General features: G+C 41.0%; 1 protein-coding gene across 1 annotated transcript in view; it reads left to right on the forward strand.

The window, feature by feature from the left end:
• The first annotated feature begins 1,502 nt into the window (after nucleotides 1–1,502).
• LOC127441972 (uncharacterized) overlaps nucleotides 1,503–25,308 on the forward strand; it is a 34,956-nt gene continuing 11,150 nt past the window's right edge. Inside the window, exon 1 of the mRNA XM_051699583.1 lies at nucleotides 1,503–1,771. Coding sequence (XP_051555543.1) covers nucleotides 1,553–1,771 — 219 coding nt within the window. The 5' untranslated portion in view covers nucleotides 1,503–1,552. The remainder of the gene's footprint in view (nucleotides 1,772–25,308) is intronic.

Genomic DNA, 25,308 nt, shown 5'->3' on the forward strand with positions numbered 1-25,308 from the left:
AGCACATTATGTGGTTGTTAGGATGTTCTGGGTGGTTGCTTACCAACATGATCACACAGGAAATCGACATGCGTTGACCCCATTTAGCAGAGTATCTAACAAGCGTCATTGCCCTCCCCAGACATTTCTGCATTAATTAAAATGTGTTTCCCTTTCCCTGTGGTGCTATGTACGTTGTTCATTGTGAGAGCAGTCTCAGAGCCACTGGTTAGAGGTCTGCATGGGCCTTAAAATGAAACCCGACCTGTACCTGAGACCCTACCCAGCCCAAATGATACCATCAGATTTTAAGCCCGAACCCAACCCGTAATTTCTCCTCCTAGCAAGTGCTGATGCAATAGGCTGTAATTTATGTAAGCATATAGGCAACATTCATAACAGTACTGAAACGGTAAACATACACAGTTTTAACAAGGCACGGCAGCCCCTTAGTACACAAGAGCAGAAGGTGAAAAAAGCATTGCCTTTCTGTTTATTTGCTGAAACTTCACTTGGTGCAGAACAATCTGGAATAATTTGAAACAATGCAACAGTCCCCTCTATGCAGCCTGAACTTGTTTAGAATGTTCAATCTTTGTGACAGCTGCGTTAAAAACAATCTAGATGCAGCGCAAAGAATGAAACAGAGTGCAGGCGTCTCAACAGGTGTTTTTGAAAACGTGAAGTTCTTTTTAACTTGACATGGTGTTTAAAATACGCCGGTCCTGTGCGAGAAGCTGAAGAAAAAGCGAGACGGAGTGCAAATGTCAAAGACATTCGTCCAGCATGTGTTTAAACAATGGGAAAACAGAACAGACGCACGCAAAAACACATTCTGTGTTTTACTATAAACAATTTTTTTTTTTTTACTATAAACCTCCTCTTTCACTTTTAGATGTAAGTGTAACTATACAAGCGCCACATATGACTTTCAGATGTGTAAGTGAAAGTGAAAGTGGAGATTTAAAGTAAAAAATGACTTAAATATTGATCTGTTTCTCACCCACACATATCATATATGATATATCACTTTAAAGATATGGATTTAACCACCGGAGTCATATGGATTACTTTTATGCTGCTTTTATCTCCTTTTTGGACCTTCAGATTTCAGGCCACCATTCACTTGCTTTGAAAAGACCAACAGAGCTGAGATATTCTTCTAAAAATCTTAATTTGTGTTCAGCAGAAGAAAGAAAGTCATACCTATCTTGGATGGAGTAAATGATGAGAGAGTCCCTCAAAAAGCAACCCCAAATCAAAAGCTTGACATATCTTAGAACTGTCAAACATCAAAATACACACTCTTCAGAGTGTTACACAACTCCGTTAGTCCAATAGTGTCCCCTCCCCCCACACACTTTTGTAACCTTTCTGTGCTTCAGGCAGGCTAGGCTGTAAACGACACCAGGGCTATTAATTAATTAATGGCTTTCAACCGAAAGGCTGGCTTTCTGGTTAGGGCTCTGCAGAGGAGAGCGCAGTATCTCTGTGGAGGGGTAAAAGAGCGGGAGTGCCAGGACAAGAGAAGACCAGAGCGGCGTTGATGTAGGGGAGGCGGCGGCTGCCCTGAATGACTATAAATCACCTGGACTATTGTGGTGCTACACAGTTTTCCTGGCAGAAGGAAGAGGAAGGGGGAGGAATGAAACGTTGGAAAAGAAGAGGGAAGATGGCCACCGTGAGGCCTTCGCATCAACCCCCAGACCTGGTCCCGTTGCTGATGAGCATAGTGGCTGTGTTGATCTCACACCACATCTTCAATGCCGCTGCCCAGATCCCCGACCCAGAGGTAAGACTCAGAAACTGAGTTTACAGCCCCTAAACCACACTGTTGTTGTGGAGCTCTTTGTATTGAACAGGTTGGCATAAATCGCTTTGTATATTTATGGCACTGCTGCATTGTTCTGGAAATGGCTAGACTGCAGTGGTCTGCATGGCTATTTAAATAGTGGTCACATTAGGTTAAAAAATGTACAAATATATTTCATATATGTATCTATTCCTACATTATGCTGCTCATGGTGTTTAAGCAAGATTTTATCAATAATCAAACAGAATTGTACAATGCACACAAAGTGTTTTGTCTCTCAGACAAAAAGAAGCCTGACAAAATAGAATGGAAATCAAGGCAACCAAGGACACATTTATTTATCACAATCTAGCCAGTTTGACTTTTTTTTAATAACCAACTAGAAGTGTGAGTGCAGTGACATAAGCATTTCATTAACCCAGGTCATTGCCAAAAAAAAAAAAAAAAAAGTCCCCTGAATAACTGATAGATAATAGATTAATTGATTAATGACAAAGCATTTGCAGAGCACTGTTTATGCTTCCTTCAGCCAAAGTGCTGGAAGGGACTAATGTAATACCAGACTTTGTATAACGCCTGAATCAGTTTCAAACTTGGAGGCCATAAGTTACATTAACACATGCACACAGAGGATACATCTTACCTGGAGTGTCCTTCTGTAATATTTGGAACAGTGTTATGACTAAACGAATGATTAGTTGTGTTTGTAAAGGCAAGCATCACTATTACTATTGCTTAGGTTTAAGGATTTGAACAAATTAGAAAAAATGTAGTGTGAGACTTTCTTTTGGGCATTGATCGAATCATAAGAGGTGGGCATTACATACTTATTACATGATTATATTAGATTACATGGACAAACATTATTTTGTTATTTTAAATAACTGGTGGATGGACAACGGGTGAAAAAGTCCTAAAGACTTTTATTTAACGAGGGACCCAAGTAAATTTTTAGGGACAAGAATGTCATTAAAAAACTTGTGGATGGGCTCTTATTTTGACTTGAGGAAGCAAAAAACAACCCAGAAACATCCCAGCATAGCAACGCAATTAAAACCACCCAGTACACCTTAGCAACTGCATAGCAACACATTGTAGCCGCAAGTTTTGCACAGGGAAATACCACTCACATTTTCTTCAGAAAACATTAAAAAAAAGTTTAGCTATGTCTAAGGTTGATCTAAGAGTTTGCATTATGTTCACCCTCACATGTGACTTTAATTAAGGATTGTGGGATCACATATCCTCATTTGCTTGGTATGTTGTTCGGTGGTTTATGAACAAGCCTCTATTATGTGTCTGTGTAATATATCTGCGTTCACACATAAGGGAATACATCCCAATTGCAAAATACAGCACTGGCATTGCATTGAGAAAATGGTGTGTTTTGTAAATGTAAATTGTGTTTACATTGTTCCCTGGTAATGTGATAATGTCAAGCAAGGAGAAGGTTGTTCACCATACAAAGTGCTCTCATTGTTAAACTAGAAAGGAGTGATTCAGGCAATGAATGACTGTTTAAATTGCATCATCGTCTCCTCAAGGACATTCTTCCATTTTTCCATTCTGTCCATCAAGCAACATGTTTCTGTTGCCATGTAAGAAATGGTCATCTTTGGATCTGATGTCACCAGGAGACATTTCTATGAAACATTTTCCCCTAAGAAAGTTAAGAGTCATCCTTAATGTTTTATGTGTAAAAAATATGGAAATAGTTTTTTGAGTTTTGGTCAGCATTTCTATGATTGCACCATGAATTCCACACTAGTCACAGTTCCTAAACATCATAAGAATTCACATCAAACAATTAATTGGGAGAATATTAAAGCATTTTAGATGCAAAAACTCTGCGAGGGTATTCCGGGTGGTTGTCAGGGTGTTGATATGAAGTTGATAAGGTGTTCTCGGTAATTGCTAGGGCATTACAAGGGTGTTTTGGGTGGTTGCTAAGGGGTTACTTATCCAAGTGAAAAGAGCCCAACACATAGTCTCCATTCTGGCCTCTAGATTTGGCTTGGGTTTCTCCTTTAATGTAAGTCTATGGGATTTTTGCGCCAGGCAAAAATCGCACATTTAATCACTTGGTAACAGCACATCTCTCCTCAACAAGCCACAATTGGAGGTATTTGTAACGTATGTGTTCTCCCTAGTGGCCAGTAGGGGCACTAGTCAAGTCGAACTTTAATTTTGAAGTTTAGTATTGGGTTCTTGTCTTGTAACTGTTTCCTGTTCCCGTTTACTCTCTGTTTTGATTGTTCCCCAGCTGTGTCTTGTTAACCTTGTTAGTCCTTGTGTATTTAAGCCCTCACGTTTACCTTTGTTCCTTGTCAAGTATTGTTCCTGTAATGCTGGAGTCTAATCAGGTCAGTCTTTTGTATCGTCCAGTCCAGTCCAGTCCAGTCTAGTTTTTTGTTTAGTTTTTGCCTTTGTTTTTTTTTATGACTGTAAATAAAACTGCACTTGGGTTCACACATTACCTCGTCTTCGAGTCTCGTCAGCTGCTTAATTTTACAGAATACTCAACCTATTATGAACACAGCAGTAGCGCTCATGCATCGCCACCAGGGGAATCGTCCCCTTGAGGACTTTGTGGTGGACTTCTGTGCACTCTGTGACTGGGGTGGATTTTGGAGAGGTTTCCCTCAAGGACTTTTTTCATACGGGCGTAAACTAACCTCTCTACTCCATGCTGCCCGGAGGCAGAATTGCTTGGACTCTGGTGCAGTACATAGACTATGCACTGTTACTGAGTGGTTCGGCCTTTACAGTTGGAGTAGCGAATGGGACCCTCTGCACTCCTACAGAGGATTCTATCCCCACCAACCTGTCCACCACATCAGAGTCGTCCACCATCCTGGCTGCCACATCAGAGTCGTCCGCCGTCCTGGCCGCCATGTCAGAGTCGTCTGCCATCCTAGCCGCCACGTCAGAGTCGTCCCCATCCTGGCCGCCACATCAGAGTCGTCCGCCATTCTTGACGCCACGTCAAAGTCGTCCATTATCCTGACCTTGCCTTCATAGTTGCCGGTCATCACCCGAGTCTCCGGCCGCCTTGAATTCGCCGCCCAAGTCCCCAGCCACCTTGACTTCCCTGCTGAGTCCCCAGCCGCCTTCATCTTGCTGCTTCGAGTCTCGTCAGCTGCTCAACTTTACAGAGTATTTGACCTAATATGAACTTAGAAGCAGTAGCACTCATGAGTCTCCGCCAGAGGAATCGTCCCCGTGAGAACTTTGTGGTGGACTTATGTGCACTCTGTGACTGGGTGGATTTTGGAGAGGTTTCCCTCAAGGACTTTTTTTTAATGTGGGCATTAACAAAACTCTCTACACCATGCTGCCCAGAGGCAGAATTCCGTGGACTCTAGTGCAGTACAAAGACTATGCCCTGTTACTGAGTGGTTCAGCCTTTACTGTTGGAGTAGCAAAGAGAACCACCACACTCCTACAGAGGATTATATCCCCACTATCCAGGCCAACAGACTATCTCGTCAGTTACTCAACATTTACAATGTCATTGAAGTCACTTGCACAAATGGGACAAAGTTACATTTCAAAGATTAATAACTAACCTACAGTAAGAGTAATAGTAATGCTTGCCCTAGGAAAAACCACTAATGGTTAAAACATCAGTTGTTCTCTGAAATATCTTTAGGAGCCCATTAGAAATGGTTCAAGGTGCTAGCAAATTTTAAGAGACAGTTTACACGTCTTAACTGGCAATATTACAGGTGTCTTCCAAATTGACCTTGAAAGCTGGTGACAGAAGCACTGGTTTTCAACACCCACTGCTAATTACACACTCTTTATAGGGTCTATTTTCCAGGTGCTTCCAATTTTCCCAGTAGGCTAAAAGTTTTACTCCAACATGAAACATTTTAAGGATCACAAATATGATTCAGGAACGTCTTTATGGACCAGTGAACCCAGCAAGCAACAGAGTTCAATTGGAAAACAAAATTACACTAATATGGGCGATTCTGCAACTATGGGGACTTTTCTGTGGACTTTTATAAAATAAAGTCTCTAAAACACACTTCTCATACTCTCATTTGTTTATTTAATTTGGCTTCTAACAATTCCCAACAGTGGATGTACTGTACATGCATCATAGCGGAAGTCTGTCATCTTTTATATTTTTATGAGCTAACAAATTTCTACCACATTTCAAATTATGTTTTCTGTTTGATAGCAATCTGTGAGGGAAATTATACATTTACATTTATTAATCTTGGTTAATGTTAATTTTAACATATAAGATTATATTCATATATGTAAGCATTAGTTAATGCAAAATGAACGAACAATGAGCAATGGTATTCGTTAACCAGGAATAATATGTTGTAAAAAAAAAAAAATATTGTTCATTGTTAATTTGTGGTTCCTAAAGCATTAAATAATGTTAACAAATATGGCCTTTTTGTAAAGTGTTACAGATTTTTTTTACAATAATACAAAAAAATATATATATATACTGTATATATATATATATATATATATATATATATATATATATATATATATATATATATATATATATATACGTGTGTGTGTAAATTATTTTCACACAATAAATATGAAAATTGTTTGTGCTATTTTCACTCTTTGTTTATATAACCATAGTTTAAATTAACAAGTTAATAAATGCAAATGTAACAAATTATATTTTAATAAAGAATGTTCATATTTTAAGATTCAAAGTCTGGGTCTGGGAAAAGGGTAAAACAAATGTGTATATACAGTAAAAGGCATTAAAAGTTGTAAAAAATTAATAAAGGCATGGTTTTAATGTGACATTCATATAAGAAAAAAGTTACAATAAAAATCAACCCTTGGGACATAAAAGGTCATCTAGTTAAAGAAACACTTTATAAACACCTTAAAACACCACAGGGAGAGAGAGTTTTTTTTTTCTTGCAATGGCTGCAGGAAGTCAGCGTACAGTATTTTAAGAAACGGTTGTTTTTTCTTTATCGTTTGTCACTGTGATGCATGCGTTGTTTGTGCCACGTGTCACTGTGTTAGATCTTGTCACAGCTGTCAAACAGAAAGAACAGGTGATAAACTTGAAAAGCTATATGAATTGCGCCCCCCCCCCCCCCCCCTTTTTTTTTTTTTTGCCTTCAAGCTGTTTAATGCAATACATGCACCTTCAGTGAATAACCATAATGGCTATATCTAAATCTGACATGGATGAATCTGTACATTTAAAGTGAAATTTGAATTTCTAGACAGAGTAAACATTCCGTCTGTCTCTGTTTGCTGTTTGTCATGAGCTGTTAAGAATAGAAATTCAAGTAAGAGTCTTTCTTTCTCTTTAGAAATTAGACTTTTATTTCTCAGGAGGATAGAAGTTAGGGGACATGATGAGTACATTTCAAAGAAAAATATCAGTATTTGACCTGCTGCCAGCTGAACTCACCAAACAGTCCATGTCACACACAATAGCAATTGCATCTCATGATTGATTGACTGTCAAGAACATTCAATGACCCAATAAATCTTTAAAACCAACAGGTCATGCTTTACTGCCTTTTACATGAACTTGTGGTGTTACACTTAAAAACAAAATGTTCTTTTTAGTAGCTAAGAAATCAATAATTTGACACTCCCTGTTAACAAACAAATGTATACAGTATTTTTTGTATCCCTAAACTTCAGTGACTTTTTTGTTAGATATCACAAGCATGTTTTGGTAATAGCTCAATAAATGGCATGATTTAATCGATTCCCATCTAACAAATGTAAGTAGCTTTCATCACTTTTGCTTAAAGGGGTCATGACATGCTTTTTAAAAATAATTTTTATATGTTCCTTTTGTTTCACTTATCAGTAAAGTTTTGTTTTTTTTTTGCACAAAAAGTGAAATGGCTGTAGATTTACTATACGAAACATGCCAGCATCTTCACCAGTGTCTTTGGAGAGTCTGTAATTAACATCAGAAAGTTTCTTTGTGACATGGTATGAGTATATCGGAGCGAGCTTGGCTGTGAAGTTTGCTAGGGCATCTGATTTGGGGTGAGTTTTCACCCTGCCCATGTCATCCACAGCATAAGAAACTGTACACCGCTTCAGATTATAGAAGTGTTTTCTATGCTTATGACTGGTGTCCAGAGCTGCTTTAGCATGATCATGAGCATCTTGCAAGGAAGCGCTCAAGCCTTCTGGGTAAGGCACATTGGGGTCATCCATTCCATAAACACTTGGTTATGTGATTAATTCAAGTGGGGTCTCTAATTCATGTCCATACAACATCATTGACAGAGATAGGCCTGTGCTCTCAAGAGATGTACGAAGAGCGAAACAGATCTGGGGTATGTATCTGTCCCATGAACTATGTTTGTCTCCAACGTATTCAATGATTTCAAGGTACGGTTCACTTTCTCCATGGCATTTGTTTGTGGGTGATACCCCATCATCAGCCTGTGCTCCGCACCAAGGGCAGCCACAACATGTTCAAAGAGGTTGCTCACAAATGGCGTGCCTCAATCCGATATCAGGTAAGTTGGTGCGTCGTGGTGGGCAAAGACCTCACTGAGAAATTTGTTTGTTGCTACCTGTGCTGTCACTGTTCTTACTGCATTTACTTCGACCCATTTCGAGAAATAATCGACAAAGACGAGTATGTACTCATTTCCATTTAGTGTATGAGGCAGAGGGCCTACAAAATCCACTCCTCTATATTCCCAAGGTTTCTGTGGTTTGATTGGGACTATCAGACCTGCTGGTTTTCTTTGGTTCGGCTTTGTCAGCTGACACACGGAGCAGGAAACAACATATTTTTTGACATCTGCTGCCATTTTTGGCCAAAAGAAAATAAACTTTAGCCTGGTCAATGTTTTCGTGATGTTGAGATGGCCAGCTGTTGGGTGGTCATGGTAGTATTTCAGCAGAATTCCTCGAATGGCTGTCAGGGCATAACATTTGAGCTGCTTCATTGGATGCAGGCCACAAGTCAACTTAAGAGTCTTTGAAATAAATAAGACCATCTTGAATGACGTACTTTTCACCTCCCTATTCATTACTCTCAAGGTCATGGAGATGATCACTGACCACTGGATCATTACTCTGCAATTGTCTCAACTGTGCTCGGTCTGTTATCATGGCTGAGGAGTGGTTATGGAGATCCATTCCTCCTATGATGGCATAGTCTGGTAGGATGTCAATGAGGATATCATCATTTGGAAGTGGGCTGTGTGACAGAGCATCCGGGACTGTTTTGAACACCTGGCTTGTGGACAATACTGAAATCAAAGTCCTGTAGGTGCAAGGACCATCTCGCTAGTTGTTCTGAGGGGCTTGAGCGGTTCATCATCCATCTCAGGCTGCTGTGGTGTGTATAGACACTTCATAGTCACATGAAGGCCTTCTATGTAAGGTCTGAAATACTCCAGAGCCCAAATCACTCCTAAACATTCTTCTCAGGTGTCGAGTAAGGTTTCTCAGCCTTGTGTAAAGCTCTGCTTGCAAAAGCTTTTACAACATCTCGTCCCATGTTATCTTTTTGCATTAAGGCCACCCCAAGACCTAAGTCGCAGGTATCTGTATGAATGAAGAATTGGCGGTTGAAGTCTGGGAAGCACAAGATCGGTGCGGACGTGAGGCACTCTTTCAAGAAATCCATGGAAGCTTGACAACTCTAATCCCAGTTGAACTGTTTCTCTTTCCTGGTGAGAGCGAAAAGTGGTTCTGCTTTGCAGGCATAATTTGGTATGAAACGTCAGTAATAGCCTGTGAGGCCAAGGAATCCTCTGACTTGTTTCACGTCTTTTGGTGTTTTGAACTCCAGGTCTGGTAATATACCTCTCTGGTGTGACATGAGCCAAGGAATATGAGCTCACTTAAACAGAACTGACACTTGCTCAGCTTCAGAGATAGACCCGCTGACTCCAGTCTTGACAGGACTTCCTGAAGGTCTTCTAGGTGTTGTTCAAAGGTCGAAAATTTTATTTAAACCCCTGTAGTCAACACAAAACCTGGGTTCACCACAAGGCTTTTTAACGATCATGACAGTTCAATAAAGTTCTCCTCCAGCATCTTTTGAATCTGGTCTTCTATGCTTTGTTTATTGGCTGGGGAAGTACAGTAAGGTGGGAGGTTGATAGGCTTAGCATTGCCAGTATTGATTGCATGCTCTGCTAATGAGCTGTGGCCCAGTTGACCATCAAACAAGCTTCCAAAGTCCTCAAGAAGGTCTAATATTTGTGATTTTTTTCTCCTTTTTCAACTTTCTCATGCAAAGTAGATGGCTGGACATCTAGAAACATTAAGCTTCCAACCTCTGGCTCCTCTATACACTCACTCGCTAACTCACATGGAAGGGGGGTTGTTTCATTGAGAGTCACAGTCCTGGATGGAATATGAATGCTCTTAACATGAAATCCATCCCCAAGATGGGTGCTGGAGAAATATCAGGAATAATGACAAAACGGTGGTAGAAGTGTTCTCCTTGAAATCCAATATTCAGTCAGATAATGCCAGTTGGACTGCAAGCTGCACTGTTGGCAAGTTGACTTTGGGGTGATGTCCAAGGTTGAACTTTCAGTGTTCCATGACTTCAGAAATCATATTTTTTCGAACCACCGAGAGGGAAGCACCTGTATCCAGTGCTACGTCGACAGCTTTGTTGTTGAGGTTGACTTTGATTATGAATGGTGTGTTCCAGAATGATGGAGACGTTGGATCCTCCACATGACCAAGGACAGGTGGCTCAGGTGAGGGCAAAAGAGAAGGTTGAAGTGTATTTATCTTCTTGAGGGAGGATTGCCTTTGTAAAACGTCCTCCCTCCCCTGAAGTTTCCCTTCTGCCGGATCTAATGTTTTGCCCTGCTCACCCCTGTTGCCATTTGTTGAGATCTTGCCATCTTTACTGGAATTTTGTGCATCATTTGATACTTGAGAGTTCTTCTTTTCAATGGTAGAGAATGCACTGGTTTGTGGGACAAAGCTGCAGTTTGGACAGTTTCGAGACGTGAACCCAGGTGCAGAATATTTAAGCATTAAGTTTCCCGGACATGTTTGTTATTTGGTCCTGAGGGCTCGTGACGGCTGTCAGGGCTGAGTACAGAATGAAGCTCATGTGCACGCATGAGGAGGTCTATGACTGAGGTCATCTGTGTGCCATAAAGTGCAACTGTGTATTGCTCAAGTGCATGCTTACAAATGAGGTCAATTTGTTCTTGTTCTAGTGGGGGAGATGTTAGCTTTTTTAATTTGCTCAATAAGTGTGCCACAAACATTGGAAAAGGTTCATCAGGGGCTTGAACACGGCCAAGGATGCCTTGGAAAAAACACAGTTTAGAAAAGAATTCAGAATTGTGTCCAAGCTGTTATGTGTGCACTCAGTACTGTAAACCACTTCCTGGGCTCTTTGGCTAAGAAGTGAGGTAGTTCAAGGAGAATTTGAGCATCGTTCAGGCCCAAGGAGGTTCTGTAGACATCCACAAGTTCATCAGGATGAACTTTCCCATCACTCATGAACACAGAGGGCTCAAGTATTGATTGATTCAGGACTAAAGCTAGAGCTCTGGTTGTGTTATTTAGCTTCAAGGAACTTTGAGCAAGGTATGTCGCATTTTCTGGTCTGATGTTCCTATCTGTGCCCACTACTGGATGTTTTGGCATGCAAACAGGTTGGGCCTGAATATACGTAAGAGGACACTGGATTAGTCTGTGCAGCTATGAGGTTTGAAGTGTGCGTGTACATGTTTTGAGTGCATCAGTCAATGATACCTCTCTGTAGATCAAGGGACTCAAGCATTTTCGCAGCACTGCCACTTCAGCTTGTAGTGACTCAACCTGTGTCTCAAGGCAATCAGTCAGTTTTGGAACGCTCCATCTGGGTAGAGACTCAAAATGTACAGTCAGATCAGTCATATCAGTCAGATCATCAACACGTCTGGCCATTGTACTCAAAACAGTGAATAACAGATCATCTTAATATGCAACAGTAAACCAAAGTAGCTTCAACAAATGTTAATTTTTCCCTTTTCACATGCAGAGAGTAATAGCAAATGCAAAATATTCAATTAAAGTATTTAAACACTCTTTGGAAATCAACAATAAATCAAGCAATTCAGTTCATATAAATGTTACCTTGAAAAAAGTCAATGACAGCAGTGCAATACAGTATATTTCAACAATATAGAAACAGAGAAACCTGTTTTTTTTTAAACTTGTTTCTCCTTTTTTTTTTTTTTTTACAAACATTTAAAAAAAAATAATTTAATCTCAAATCAGTTGAATATGTACTTCCGTGGTAAGTAAGTGGATTGAACAGTTCAAATGATGAAGAAAAGGCTTAATTTCAGTTTGAATCCCAGTCAAATCCAGATGAATCAGTTACTTTCATGCAATGGACAAGAATAGTATAGAAAAATCTTTGTTCGTTTGAAATCCGCTGGCTCAATACATGCAGTTTCCATGGGTTAACAGACAAAAGAGCAGGAAAATCACCAGAAACAAAGTTTAAGTTCAAAGATAGGAAAACATTCCTTTACCTCAACGAACCATGAACCGAAGTGTTCAGTAAACCGTCATGGTTACTTGTGTAACCTCCATTCCCTGATGGAGGGAATGAGGCATTGTGTCAATGTAGTGACACTAGGGGTCACTCTTGGGAGCCCGAGACACCTCTGGTCTTTGATAAAAGGCCAATGAAAATTGGCGAGTGGTATTTGCATGCAACTCCCCCGGACATACGGGTATAAAAGGAGCTGGCGTGCAACCACTCATTCAGGTTTTATGCTGAGGAGCCGAGACAAGGTCCGACCATTTCAGCGGGTAGTTCAGCATTGTGGCAGGAGGGACACAACTTCTCGTTCCCTCCATCAGGGAACGGAGATTACGCAAGTAACCATGTCGTTCCCTATCTGTCACTCACTCGACATTGTGTCGATGTAGTGACACTAGGAGTCCCTATACAAAATGCCACAACTGGCTGAACTGTTTTACATGAACTGGCGGTGTGTGACGGGCAGACAACAGTGTGCCTCGTAGCCAGCGCACCAGGCCGACACATAACCTCCCCCAACATAGTTATGAGTGTCGAACAGCCCTTTGGGGATAAGTCAACTACCCAAAAGATAGAGACAGGCTAGCCCAGTCGTGGCCTCTTTTCCCCTTCTTTTTTTCCACTCCCTAAAAAAAAGGGGGAATATCCGACTGGGCCAACCAGGTCTAGTCAGGGGGTGTCCCTCTAAAGGGGAGGACACCGCGGAGACCACACCTCGCCCAGAGAGAGGGGGGATATTTAAGTGGAAATACGTCACATGGTCTTGCCGAACTATGTTGGAAGTATGTCATGTGGGGAAGTCTCATGGTAGGTCCATTCCCAATGGGGGAGGAGTTACTACAAGCATGGAGACTGTGGCAGAGGGGCCTCTGCCCAAGGAAGACGCAGTTTGCCAACAGGGAAACGAATTAGCGGAAGATGTACAATGCATGGGGTTACCTACAGGGAACCGCCACATGTGGAGCACCTACCCCGGAACAGGGCTTTTAGTTAGCATGTGTACTGGGCCGGCAGCGAGTCTCTCTGAAAACTCAACTGCCACAGGGCTCGGAGGAAGTCAACCAGGGAACATAGTTTGTGAACACTACTGGGACTTAATGGCGCACGTCTTCAGCTCAGGGGAGGTGAAAGGTGCTATGTGCAAGCGATACACCCGGCCGGCTATCCCGGACTAATCCGCTTGTATTGCGTGCCACTACACGGGATGAAAATGGTTACACCTGGAGGTTGTAGAACCTCGCAAAGGTGTTGGGTGTTGCCCAGCCCACTGCTCTGCAAATGTCTGTTAGAGAGGCACCCCTGGCCAGGGCCCAGGAAGCGGTCTCATATGCATCAACCTGAGGGGAGTGGCCACTGCTGAGGCTGCGGTGGAGCCGGTGCAGTCACCGCAGGGGGACACCCTTGGCGACGAGCAGGCGGGGTGCTGTATCTTGAGCCGCGCCGGGGCAGGATATGCCGGATAGCCTCCGTCTGCTGCTTCACCGTCGAGAACTGCTGGGCAATGTCCTCGATGGTGTCGCCGAATAGGCCAACCTGGGAGATAGAGGCAGCAAGGAACCGTGTCTTGTCGGCCTCACCCATCTCGACCAGGTTGAGCCAAATGTGGCGCTCCTGGACCACTAATGTGGACATCGCCTGCCCGAGAGACCGCGATGTGACCTTTGTCGCCCACAGAGCGAGGTCGGTCGCCGAGCGCAGTTCCTGCATCAGATCTGGGGCAGAACTACCCTTGTACAGTTCTTTTAGCGCCTTGGCTTGGTGGACCTGCAGGAGAACCATGGCGTGCAGGGCAGAGGCAGCTTGTCCAGCAGCACTGTAGACTTTGGCCGTCAGGGACAATGTGAACCTACAGGCTTTGGACGGAAGCTTTGGGCGTCCGTGCCAGGTGGCGGCGCTCTGCGGGCATAGGTGCACTGCGAGCACCTTATCCACCGGGGTAATCACCGAATAGCCCCTGGCTGCCCCGCCATCGAGGGTAGTGAGGGCAGGGGAGCTGAGAAATCGGGACCGGGCAGTAAAAGGTGCCTCCCACGATTTTGTCAGCTCCTAGTGCACTTCCGGGAAGAAAGGCACTGGAGCAGGGCGTGGCTGCTTTGAGTGGCACCACGAGCCCAGGAACCAATCATCGAGCCGCGAGGATTCGGGGGAGAGCGGAGGATTCCACTCTGGGAAAGCATGTCCGTCATTTCCGCATCAGCCTGTGACTAGGCAACCGTCCCCGAAGGGGGGAGCCCAGCTGAGGCAAAGCCCGCTCTCCGATGCTGCGCTCGAGAGCTCATCAGCTTCGCGGGATCCAAACAAGAGGTCGAACTCGCCGTGAGCGAGCCGGCAGACTCATCCAGAAGCCTGATAGGGGCAGACGAGCGTGTTGGGGAATGGGAGGTCCGTGGGGGATACCTGGCGGAGGCGGTCCCATTGGGGTCCCCAAATCACCCCCAGTGCTAGCCGCGCTGGCCTCATACCCGTAGGTAGAAGGACTGAGGCGGGGAGCCGCTGGGGCCTTTCTTACGAAAGCAAGCCACGACCGCAGCGTTGCCATGGTCATGTTCTTGCAGTGAGTACATGAACCATCCACGAATACTGTCTCCGCGTGGGTTGCGCCCAGACACGAAAGACAGCGATCGTGACCGTCTGAAGTTCAGAGGTAACGACCGCAACCAGGAATAACACACAAACAGAAAGGCATATTTAAAAAGATGCGTCTTTAAAAAGATGTTCCGTGTGTGCCGCTCTTTTAGAGAAATATACTCATTTAAGAAAATATAGTCTTTTTTTCTGCCGAAGTGCCCAGGGGCGTTCTCTGCAGTGCACCAGTGCAGAGGAGGGAGAAGCCGCTGAAATGCGCCGTCAGATCTGGTAGAGGTGAATGAACAGTCAACTCAGTAAACATCGACCGTTCGGCTCCGAAGAGAAAATCTGAATGAGTGGTTGCACGCCAGCTCCTTTTATACCCGTATGTCTGGGGGACTGGCATGCAAATACCACTCACCAATTTTCATTGGCCTTTTATCAAAGACCAGAGGTGTTCCAGGCTCCCAAGAGTGACCCCTAGTGTCACTACATCGAAACAACGTCGAGTGAGTGACAGATAGGGAACTTTTGTAGTCGATTACCATATTCAAACGAATCCTTCATTCTCCAAATGAATCTCTTCATGTCTTGATGAATCGCTTGCGTCCGAATGAATCTTCTCACATGTCTGGATGAGTCTAACGTGTCTGGCTGAATCGCTCATGTCTGAAGCACAAAATGTCAGCTTGTGCTGTGTAGCCTGGCCCACAAGCATGCAAATCAGCAGCGGGTAGCATCGTACATTGCCGACACGAGGCTTGCAGCTTTGTCGACACCAGCTGCCTCAAACACACTGTACATCTGTGCAGACACGTCCACAGATCCAAGGACAGAGATAGATGATATAATATTCGGGCGCCATTTGTAACGTGCTTTTAATAGGGATAGCTCACCCAATTAGATGCAGCAGAGCTAGACAGAGACTCACAACGTGGCTGGCATTCCATGGGTGCCATTAATTTGCAGATCACCATCAGTCTCACATGAAGTTACAGTTAGCAAACACTCCACTGTCAACAGCATTACAGAATAAACAAAAGAATTTAAAAAAAGCAACAGAAATATGAAAAACTCCCGTGCCCTGCAGACATGTGGTGTGCACAGCTTACGATCACTACGTAGACTGAGCGCTCAACAGAAAAGAACACAGTAAAGAATGCACTGCTCTTAAAGGGGCAGTACCAAATTTTACCTGTTACAAACGTCTTTACATCTTTTTGAAGTCAATGTTATAGCGCATATAGCTCGTAATAATGGTAAGGACTGGGTTAGCCAAAGAGGGAATAGCGTGAGGGATTTCTTTGTTGCAGTTTTCAACAATATTTGTTCACAACAGGGACAGGCTCAGTACAAATCCCTGAAGAACGACACTCTGCTGATCTTACACAGTAAGTAGCGTTAAAGGGATTTCTCCTCATTGTCAAGCTGAGATATCAATCAGTCATGAACTAGAAGCTTTAATACATTTAAGTTCTTGAGTTCTGAGGATCCAGCAAGAGATTCTGCATGTAAATGGGCAAACATTATTTGTTAAAAATCTATCTAAATTTACTAAAAAATACATTAAAATGCATGCATCAAGAAAGTGTGTGAATGAGCCTCTCATGAGTGTGCCATGGAGACTGAAGACGTCAAGATCTATAGTAGGAAAGGAGTTAAAGTTTGGTCTGTTTCTCTCCCAAAACCAATCTTATCACTTCAGAGGACACCACTCAAGTCGTATGTATTATCTTTATGGAGCTTGAACATTTTTGACCCCATTGAGGTGCATTGGATGAAAAAAGACATATATCCTTCAAAGCAATCTTGGTTTGTGTTCTGCAGAAGTAAAAAAATGTAATACAAGTTTGAGACGGCATAAGGGTGAGTAAATTATGATAGAATGATCATGTTTGGATGAACTATTGCCTTAAAATTTTTTAAAAAGATATCTCTTATCCATCATCTCAGACATATTTATTTGTCAATGTCCCAGATGTAAAGCTTTGCTGTTCAGTAGATCTATTCAGACTGGACAAACACAGGTACCAAACACTGGTAGTATGAATAAGCCTTTAGTACACTATCTGCCGATGTGACATAGCCAGAGACCATGTGGAAATCTCTAGCTTTACTGAATAATACTAAACATCAATTGCAATCTACTCTTAGCTGAAGGGACATCTGCTGTCTCCAGCCTTACTGATAGGAAGTGTTGCCCTTTATCTAGTGAAATATAATGCTCATCGATCAATACTAACTATTACAGCTAAAACAAGCATCACTTTTTCTGTTGGTCATACCAAACACAATTTTTTACCTGCTGTATGATAAAATGGACAAAAAGATTCTATAGACTTACTTTGAAGGAATGACCGACATAGGGACTAGAATATCATAGAGACTTGGGGGTGGGTGCTTTTTAATTGGGCCAATAAGCAACTACCTAGCAACCACTAAGTACACCTTATCAATCACACAGCAACTCACTAAAACCACAGTAAATACCTAGCAACTCTTCAGACCATGGAGAACCAACCATGCAGAGCACCCTAGCATCATGGCAGTGTGTTTTTGCATGAGCGAACATCACAGTTTTGTGACCCAAATGTGGAGCAGCCGGCTGTGGGACTATAGCTGAATGGCCTGGTCCATGAGTTTCCACATGCTATTGCATTGTCTGTGTGTCCTTTGCCCTTTGCAGACACATATCACCCAGATGCATCCATCATTATAATAATGTTGTACTCTCCATCCTCACAAATTTAAATGAGTTTGTGGTTGCACAACTGGAGAGAATGGCACTTGTTATATGACAGTGTCAAAAGGGAATCACCCCTGGGAAAACTGGACCACAATTTGTTACATGTCATCCCAACATACAAGACAATCATCTGACAGTTGCCTGTCACCACGAGGACTATGAGGAAGTGTTCAAAGGAGGCAGGCTGTCTTGGAGATGACGGACTTGGAGATCTTGTTGAAGTAACAAGCTGAAGACACTGACACTGTTTACACCTGGTATTAAGATCTGTCTTAGGTGATCCGATCACAAGTGGATAGGTGAGACTCCATTTACATTTGCTAGCAATATGCATCTCCGGTGTCCAGTTGTGTTCAGATTTGGAGGGGAGCAAAGGTCTTTGATTTCAAGACTGTATACATCACTCACCACATCAGTATATTAACGTATGATAGTAAAGTGCAAAAAAGTTAAAAAAGAAATGTACGTACTATTTATCCCAGTTATACTTTCATTTTAATCTAAGAAAATGTGAGATTTCAAGCAGGATTCTCAGTTATTTTAGTGGTGGACCAGTATTAACTGCTTAAGACTTACAGTCACTGAGCACTTTATTAGGAACACTATGGTCCTTATAATGTTCCCAGCATGGTCTTCTGCTGTTGTAGCCCATCTGCCTCAAAGTTCAATGTGTTGTGCATTCTGAGATGATATTCTGCTAACTACAATTGTACAGAGTGGTTATCAGAGTTACCGTAGCCTTTCTGTGAACTTGAACCAGTCTGGCCATTCTCCGTTGAACTCTTTCATCAACAAGGCGTTTCCATCCGCAGAACTGCCGATCACTGGATGTTTTTATTTTTTTGCCCATTCTGAGTAACTCTAGAGATTGTTGTGTTTGGAAATCCCAGGAGATCAGCAGTTACAGAAATACACATACCAGCCTGTCTGGCACCAATGATCATGCCATGGTTGAAATAGCTAAGATCAAATATTTTCCCCCATTCGGTTGGTTGATGTGAACATTAACTGAAACTCCTGTTCCGTATCTGCATGATTTTATGCATTGCACTGATGCCACATAACTGGCTGATTAGGTAATCACATGAATAAGTAGGTGTACAGGTCTCCTTAATAAACTGCTCAATGAGTGTGAGTTTTATCGCCTCAGTGAGCTTCTGATCCTGATTTCATGAAAATTATGTGACGGTGCTGACAACATTATATTACGTTGCTCCTTACATGTTGTCACGCTGTTTGGAAGGACGAGGCGAGAGGCGTGGATTCAAATGCAGTATTTATTAACTCAGAAGAAAATTCCTCTAGGGCTGGAGCAGGTGTGAAATCTGTTTCTGGGATGGACGAGGCTTGCAATGCTAGCTATGGGATGGACAAGGCTTCAAACACTGGCTCTGGGACGGACGAGGCCTGCAAGGCTAGCTCTGGAATGGACGAGGCTTCAAACGCTAGCTCTGGGACGGACAAGGCTTCAAATGCTGGCTCTGGGATGGACAAGGCTTCAAACGCTGGCTCTGGGATGAACACAGCTTCAGGAAATAGCTCATTGACCATGGCAGGCATGGATGTTGGCTCGTTGACCGTGGTAGGCATGGGCATTGGCTCATTGACCGTAGCAGGCATGGGCGTTGGCTCGTTGACCGTGGCAGGCGTGGGCATTGGTTTGTTGACCATGGCAGGCAGTGGCAGGGGAACGGTCTCTGTCAAGAGGGTCTCCTGGACCACCGGAGCTGTGAGTGGAGTAGGGAGTGGAGAAGCCTTATCTTGCTATGAAGGGGCATGCATCTCCAGTGCTGCCCTCACATATTCCCTCCATGTGAGATTCCCCATCTAATGCAGCTTCGTATTACAATAAAAATTTAGTCCAATCCAATAAATCGATTTGAGATGGGGGTCTGCGAAATCTGTGAGGTTAGCAATGGCACAGAAGCGAAGTGAGTATTCTCTAATGGGTAAATCCACCTGGCTCAACTGAAGAAACAAAGCTGCTGGATTCATTATGTAAGGCTGGTTCTTCTGTCACTCTGTTTGGAAGAATGAGGCGAGAGGCGTGAATCCAAACGCAGTATTTATTAACTCAGAAGAAGAAGATGTAATGAAGATGAAAACACTTAAGCAAAAGGAAAACAAAACATAACAGCAGACAAACAAACAAACAAGAACCAACGAAGACTATGGGAAACATGAGGGCTATATATACACATGAAAACTAATAACTAAACGAGAGACAGCTGGAAACAAGGAGGGATGAAATCAGGAACACAGGCTTGACGAGGAAGACAAAAATAAATTTCAAACTAAGAGTCCCGGAACATTTCAAAATTAGAAAAGACACAGAAAGATGACAAATGGGGTTCACACTGTGACACGTACTGCAGAAGTTCTTAAATGTTTACTACGTGGTGCTAAAAGCAAGTTAAATGTTCTCCCAAACAGACGATGGTTTTAAGGTTAATGCTATACTGAGTTTTAAATCAAGAAAACCTACTGCTCTACCATAAACTTAAATCCAGACGATAGTGTCATAAAAGCAAATGTGACATAAAAAAAAAAAAATTACTAAAGCAACCACGTCATTTTGTGATGCTTCTTTGACACTTTCGTGTTCTTCAGGACTCGTACTCCATTTCTTTGCAAAGCTCTATCAGATGAGCTACTACGCAATTTGATTATCACCGAACAAACTTGTAAAAGTAGTTGGTTTTATAGTGTAAACATTCAAATGTATCACTTTACAAGTAATGCACTATGATAATTTTTTTTTTAGATGTCATAAAATAACACTGTGTGAGGAACAGATTGAAAAGTTAATTCCGAAAAATACTCTATCTATAACTCTATAACGCAATCGCTTACAGTTGCACAAACTTGATTTTGTGTGTAGTTGCATTCCAAAATGTTTCAGATCGCAATTCATAACACAATGCAAGTACGCACTGCATTCTCAGCGTTGCCACAAGGGGCACTATAGAGAGATTAGTGTGAACTGTCTGCTTTTGTGGTGAGTTTTCTAGTGATGGGAAGATCAATCATTTTACTGACTTGGATCTTTAAATCTCGTTCAGCAAAATGAACGAATCTTTATTCAAGTCATTTGTCAAATCACAGACACACAGGCTCTACAGGAAACAGAATTGACTAGTTCACCTCACAACTCGATCTTCAGGTATGAGCCTTTTGTTCATTTTTCATGTGACAGCCGCATAGGGACCCAAAGGATCTGTACAGGAAACAGAACTGATTAGTTCACCTCACGAATGGGTCTTTGGATTTGAGACTTTGTTCATTTGCAACATGACAGCTAAGACAAACGATTCATTCGCGAGAAACAATTACTGTTTTTTTGTTATTTTTTTTCTTTACAGCTTACAGTTCATTGTGTTGCAGATGTTTGTATCATTATCAAAATGTAGTTTGAAAATAAATTACATTTTAAAATCACAAGAATTGTCATGATGAATTATTTTCATGTATTTAATGCAAGAAGTGTTTACAAGATATTGTCTGCAAAGTAAACATTAAAGTAAAATGGTCTTATATGACTATCAGTAAATTCAAAGGGAAATTATTTAAGGCATACTTGATTTGGGTCTACAGTTCACAATAAGGATGAAGGACATAAATCATACAACAAGTCGAGGAATCGTGAGGGAAAAATAAATGACAGTTTATTTAAATTGATTTAATATTTAAGTAAATAAAAATATGGGGTTTTCTAATAGCTTTTGCAGTTTATGATTTTTTTTGAAGAAAATATAAAAGTTGTAAATCCATTATAAACAGTTTAGGACTGGGCTTGAATTTAAGTCATCTTGCTTTATGTATGTGATTTTCACCATCATATAAACTGCAAGGACAAAAATAAAACCTAACTTACCGCTTTTTAAGGAAGGTTAGGAGTATGAAGTAAATTTTGTTTCCTGTACAAATCATATGCGGCTGTCACGTAAAAAATGTACGAAATACTTGTATCCAAAGACCGACTCGGGAGGTGAACTAATACTTTCTGTTTCCTACAGAGCCTTTGCGGCTGTCCCGTGTCAAATGAACGAAACACCATCATGGATTTTGTGCATGCGCGGCCACGACCAAATGAATGAATCTCTCTCGGAGACTATCAGACTGGTTTGTGCAAGTCATATAAAATAGTCGTTCAAAATGAACCAGTCGTTCTTGAATGACCCATCACTACAGTTTACTCTTTCAAGCCAAATCCTGTCATGGCAGAGCAACAGTTAGAAGAGATTATGTCTAAGATGGTAAATTAAAGTCAATGACTAAAGTTCATGCATGGAACTCTACATGGCCCAAGCTGATAGGTTCTTTGAACTTGTTATCTGTTAGCCAATCGGCTCACTCACATGCAATATGTTAAGCCAATTGGCTCGCGTGGTGCAAGCTGAAAGGTCCTTTGCCATGTAATGGCTTGTGTACTATCTCTGTTCGAATGGGATTCGTTTTCAAAACGATGTTTGAGTTAAAATTAGTATGACCCGAAGTTTGAGATTTAATGTACTGATTCGGATGGAACTAAAGATATCTGTGTTTATTACAGAGGTGGGAGTGTCTGTTTTCTAGATGTAGGCATTATAGAAGGTTGAACAAATAATTTAATTGATAAAATTAACGTATCTTTTCAACTCTATCAGTTTAAATTTAAAATGACTTATTATTTAAAAAAATCATTTTAAATAATTACTTATTTAATTTATTGATTAACTGTAATTGATTAATTATACATTATAAATAGATTATTTTAAAAAGCCTATTAAATTAAAATTAGCATGAGTTTATAGAAGTGGCTGCTTATAAGAAACCCAAAGAATTAGCAATACTGATCTGTGAATTATATAATTATAACATTACATAATTGAGAAATTAAGGTGAGTATCTAACCTGACATTATAGTGGCCAGTCTTAGCAGTTTCTGTGATTTGGCTCTCCTTGTTAATTTTATTTTCTTATTTTTTCTTCAGATGGCAAAAAATCTACATCCAAATTGAAAGGCAGGCAGCAGGGAGAAGATTTGCTTGCATAAGTACAATCTTAATGGTAGTTCATTAAATACATAAGGAGAAGAGTTGTGAAAATTCAGTATTGGCACTCATAGACGTTCGCATTCGGATGGGATTAGATTTCTAAGAGGACCCTTGATTTAGCCAAAAAACAGTAGGTAATTTGCTCTGGAATTTTACAGAGGTCGTGTGAGAAAAAAACAGACTCGTCAGATATGGGCGGGATTAAAAGCGCAGTATACCTCTGTAACCCTATTCGGACGACAACTGTTTCTCAGTGTGATGTCTGTAAAAGTAAATTTTCATGGTTCCTCTGTGATAAAACTTGTGTGTTCGGATGACAATTAAATCACGTGGGACAAGCGAGACTTTTTGTTGATCACATGATTGCAGTTGCGCTTGTTATAGGGCTGCCCCCTGATAGTCGACCAAATGTTAGTCGATGAGAAGAGTCTTGGGCTATGTTCAGACTGCCACTAAAAATCAGATTTTTTGCATATCCAGATTGTATCCAGATGAGTTCTGATAGTCTGGACAGCAAAAAAACACATGAAATCTGATTTTTCCAAATCTGATTCAAACCACATCGGGAGGTGGTTTCAAATGTGATTTAAATCTGATTTTTTCAGATGCGTCTCAGTCCAGATGCTCTAGCTGCTCAAATCGGATTTCAAATGGTCTTTTGCGTCACTCTTAATGCGACACACAACGATGACGTCAAAAATCGGTGACTGCAGCACGGAACATCACAATATTTACCAGTCTCCTCCATCGCTGAGTTTTTCTTGTGCGACGGAGGAGTTCTGCATCGCGATGTGACAGGGTGCTTATTTGGAGAGCGAGATGATGCACCTCCATTTTTCCCACATCTGTTTTGAAAGCATCGTTACGTGGGTACGCCTACGTCGTTACTAAAGCAACACATGCTTGATAGATTGGTTATGTCTGAATGCACAAATCTGATTTGATCACTTGCAATTTATAATGTGGACAGTCTGCCTGAAAAGATCTGATTTGAGAAAAAATCTGATTTGCCTGCAGTCTGAACATAGCCTTGGTCGCAGAAAAAAAAATAAAAAAAACTCTGCAGGAAACTGACGAACACCAGTATTACCACTGGTATTAAGCAGGGTAAGGATTAAGCCTACACAATAAAGCAAGACACCATGATTTCAAACATTGAACTTTATTTTTTATTTATTTTAACTAAAAGTTCAAATGAAACTAAAAAAAAAAAAAAAGTGCATTTAAAATGTGTGTTGTTCAACTATTTAAAAAATGACTTTACAACAGTTGTCAACACCTCTCTGGCAAAGAACTTCATCTGTGCATTCTCGGGTATTTTGTTGTCCTGGAAAATACTTTTGAAAAAAAAAATTTTTTTGCTCCCTCCTTCACGATATATATATATATATATATATATATATATATATATATATATATATATATATATATATATATATATATAATATGCAATATCTTATTACCCCTGGGCTGAGGGATCGGTGAATATTCTTGCTTTAGTGATTTTGCATTGAAAATTAAATTCATTTATTTAAAAAACAAAAAATTTAAATCAAATACATTTCTAAATTCAAATTGCACTCCAAACAAAACGAAAAAGCAAATAAATAAATAATGAAGTGATAAAAGAATAATATATTTATAAGTAACCACCTTTCCGTTTAACGTCAGGCAAGTGTCCGTCTAAACATGCAGGTGGAAAATTACTTACATAAATGAAGACATAAAAACAATTATAAATGTAAAAATAATAATTATAAAGATGATAATAATCACGGTCCGGGGTGAACATGTTTTTGTATTATTTTATATATTTTGTATTATTTTACAGGCTGCAGAGTTGTGGTCACAATGAACTGCTCTGTGGAAATAAAGCGAACTGAACTCAAAGCACCTCCTAAGCTGAGATGTATGAGGTAATTTGCAGCACTCACAGATGATACTGTTCTTGCATAAAAATGTTCAGAAGACTGAAACAAAGAAAGAGTGAGAACCCTTTACATACGCGTGTTCCACAAGACTGCACGCCTCCATACAAACAGCGTGTCATACATGCGCATAGATGGCTTTTCTGTCATCTGTTCTTAATAATATAATAAAGTTTTTCTTCAAGCGTGTGTCTGTGTTTCTACGAGCAAAGTATTTGTAATATTAATTTGATAATAATAATAGCCTAATAATAAAAATAATTTAAAACATGGGAAAACAAGCCAAATATCATCTTGACATGGTCAAAGACATCAGCTATTGGCAATCACTGACCATCGTCAATCCCCGAGATCATCGTCTGTCGGCACAACCCTAATCTGCATTTCTCTCTATAAATGAAAATGTTCAGACAGTCTCCTTGCTGGTTTTTCCGACACATTCAGAATCATTACTGCTTTTGCCGGTGTTGCTGTTTCTCGCTTCGTGCGTGCGCTTGTAAAATTTATATTTTAAATATATATAATATATATTATTATGATTTAGTATTTCTCTGTAATGTAGAACAGTTAACAATGTTACTTATAACATACTTTCTCAGCCCTGGAATTCAAACCATTTTCTGATGCCTCCCAATATATATATATTTAAGTAATTAAATTAATATCATAAACATGCGACTAGTTGACTAATGGCTTAAACTAATGACTACTAGTCGACTAGGAAAATC

Source organism: Myxocyprinus asiaticus, chromosome 6 (assembly GCF_019703515.2).
Source record: "Myxocyprinus asiaticus isolate MX2 ecotype Aquarium Trade chromosome 6, UBuf_Myxa_2, whole genome shotgun sequence".
Lineage (NCBI taxonomy): Eukaryota > Metazoa > Chordata > Actinopteri > Cypriniformes > Catostomidae > Myxocyprinus > Myxocyprinus asiaticus.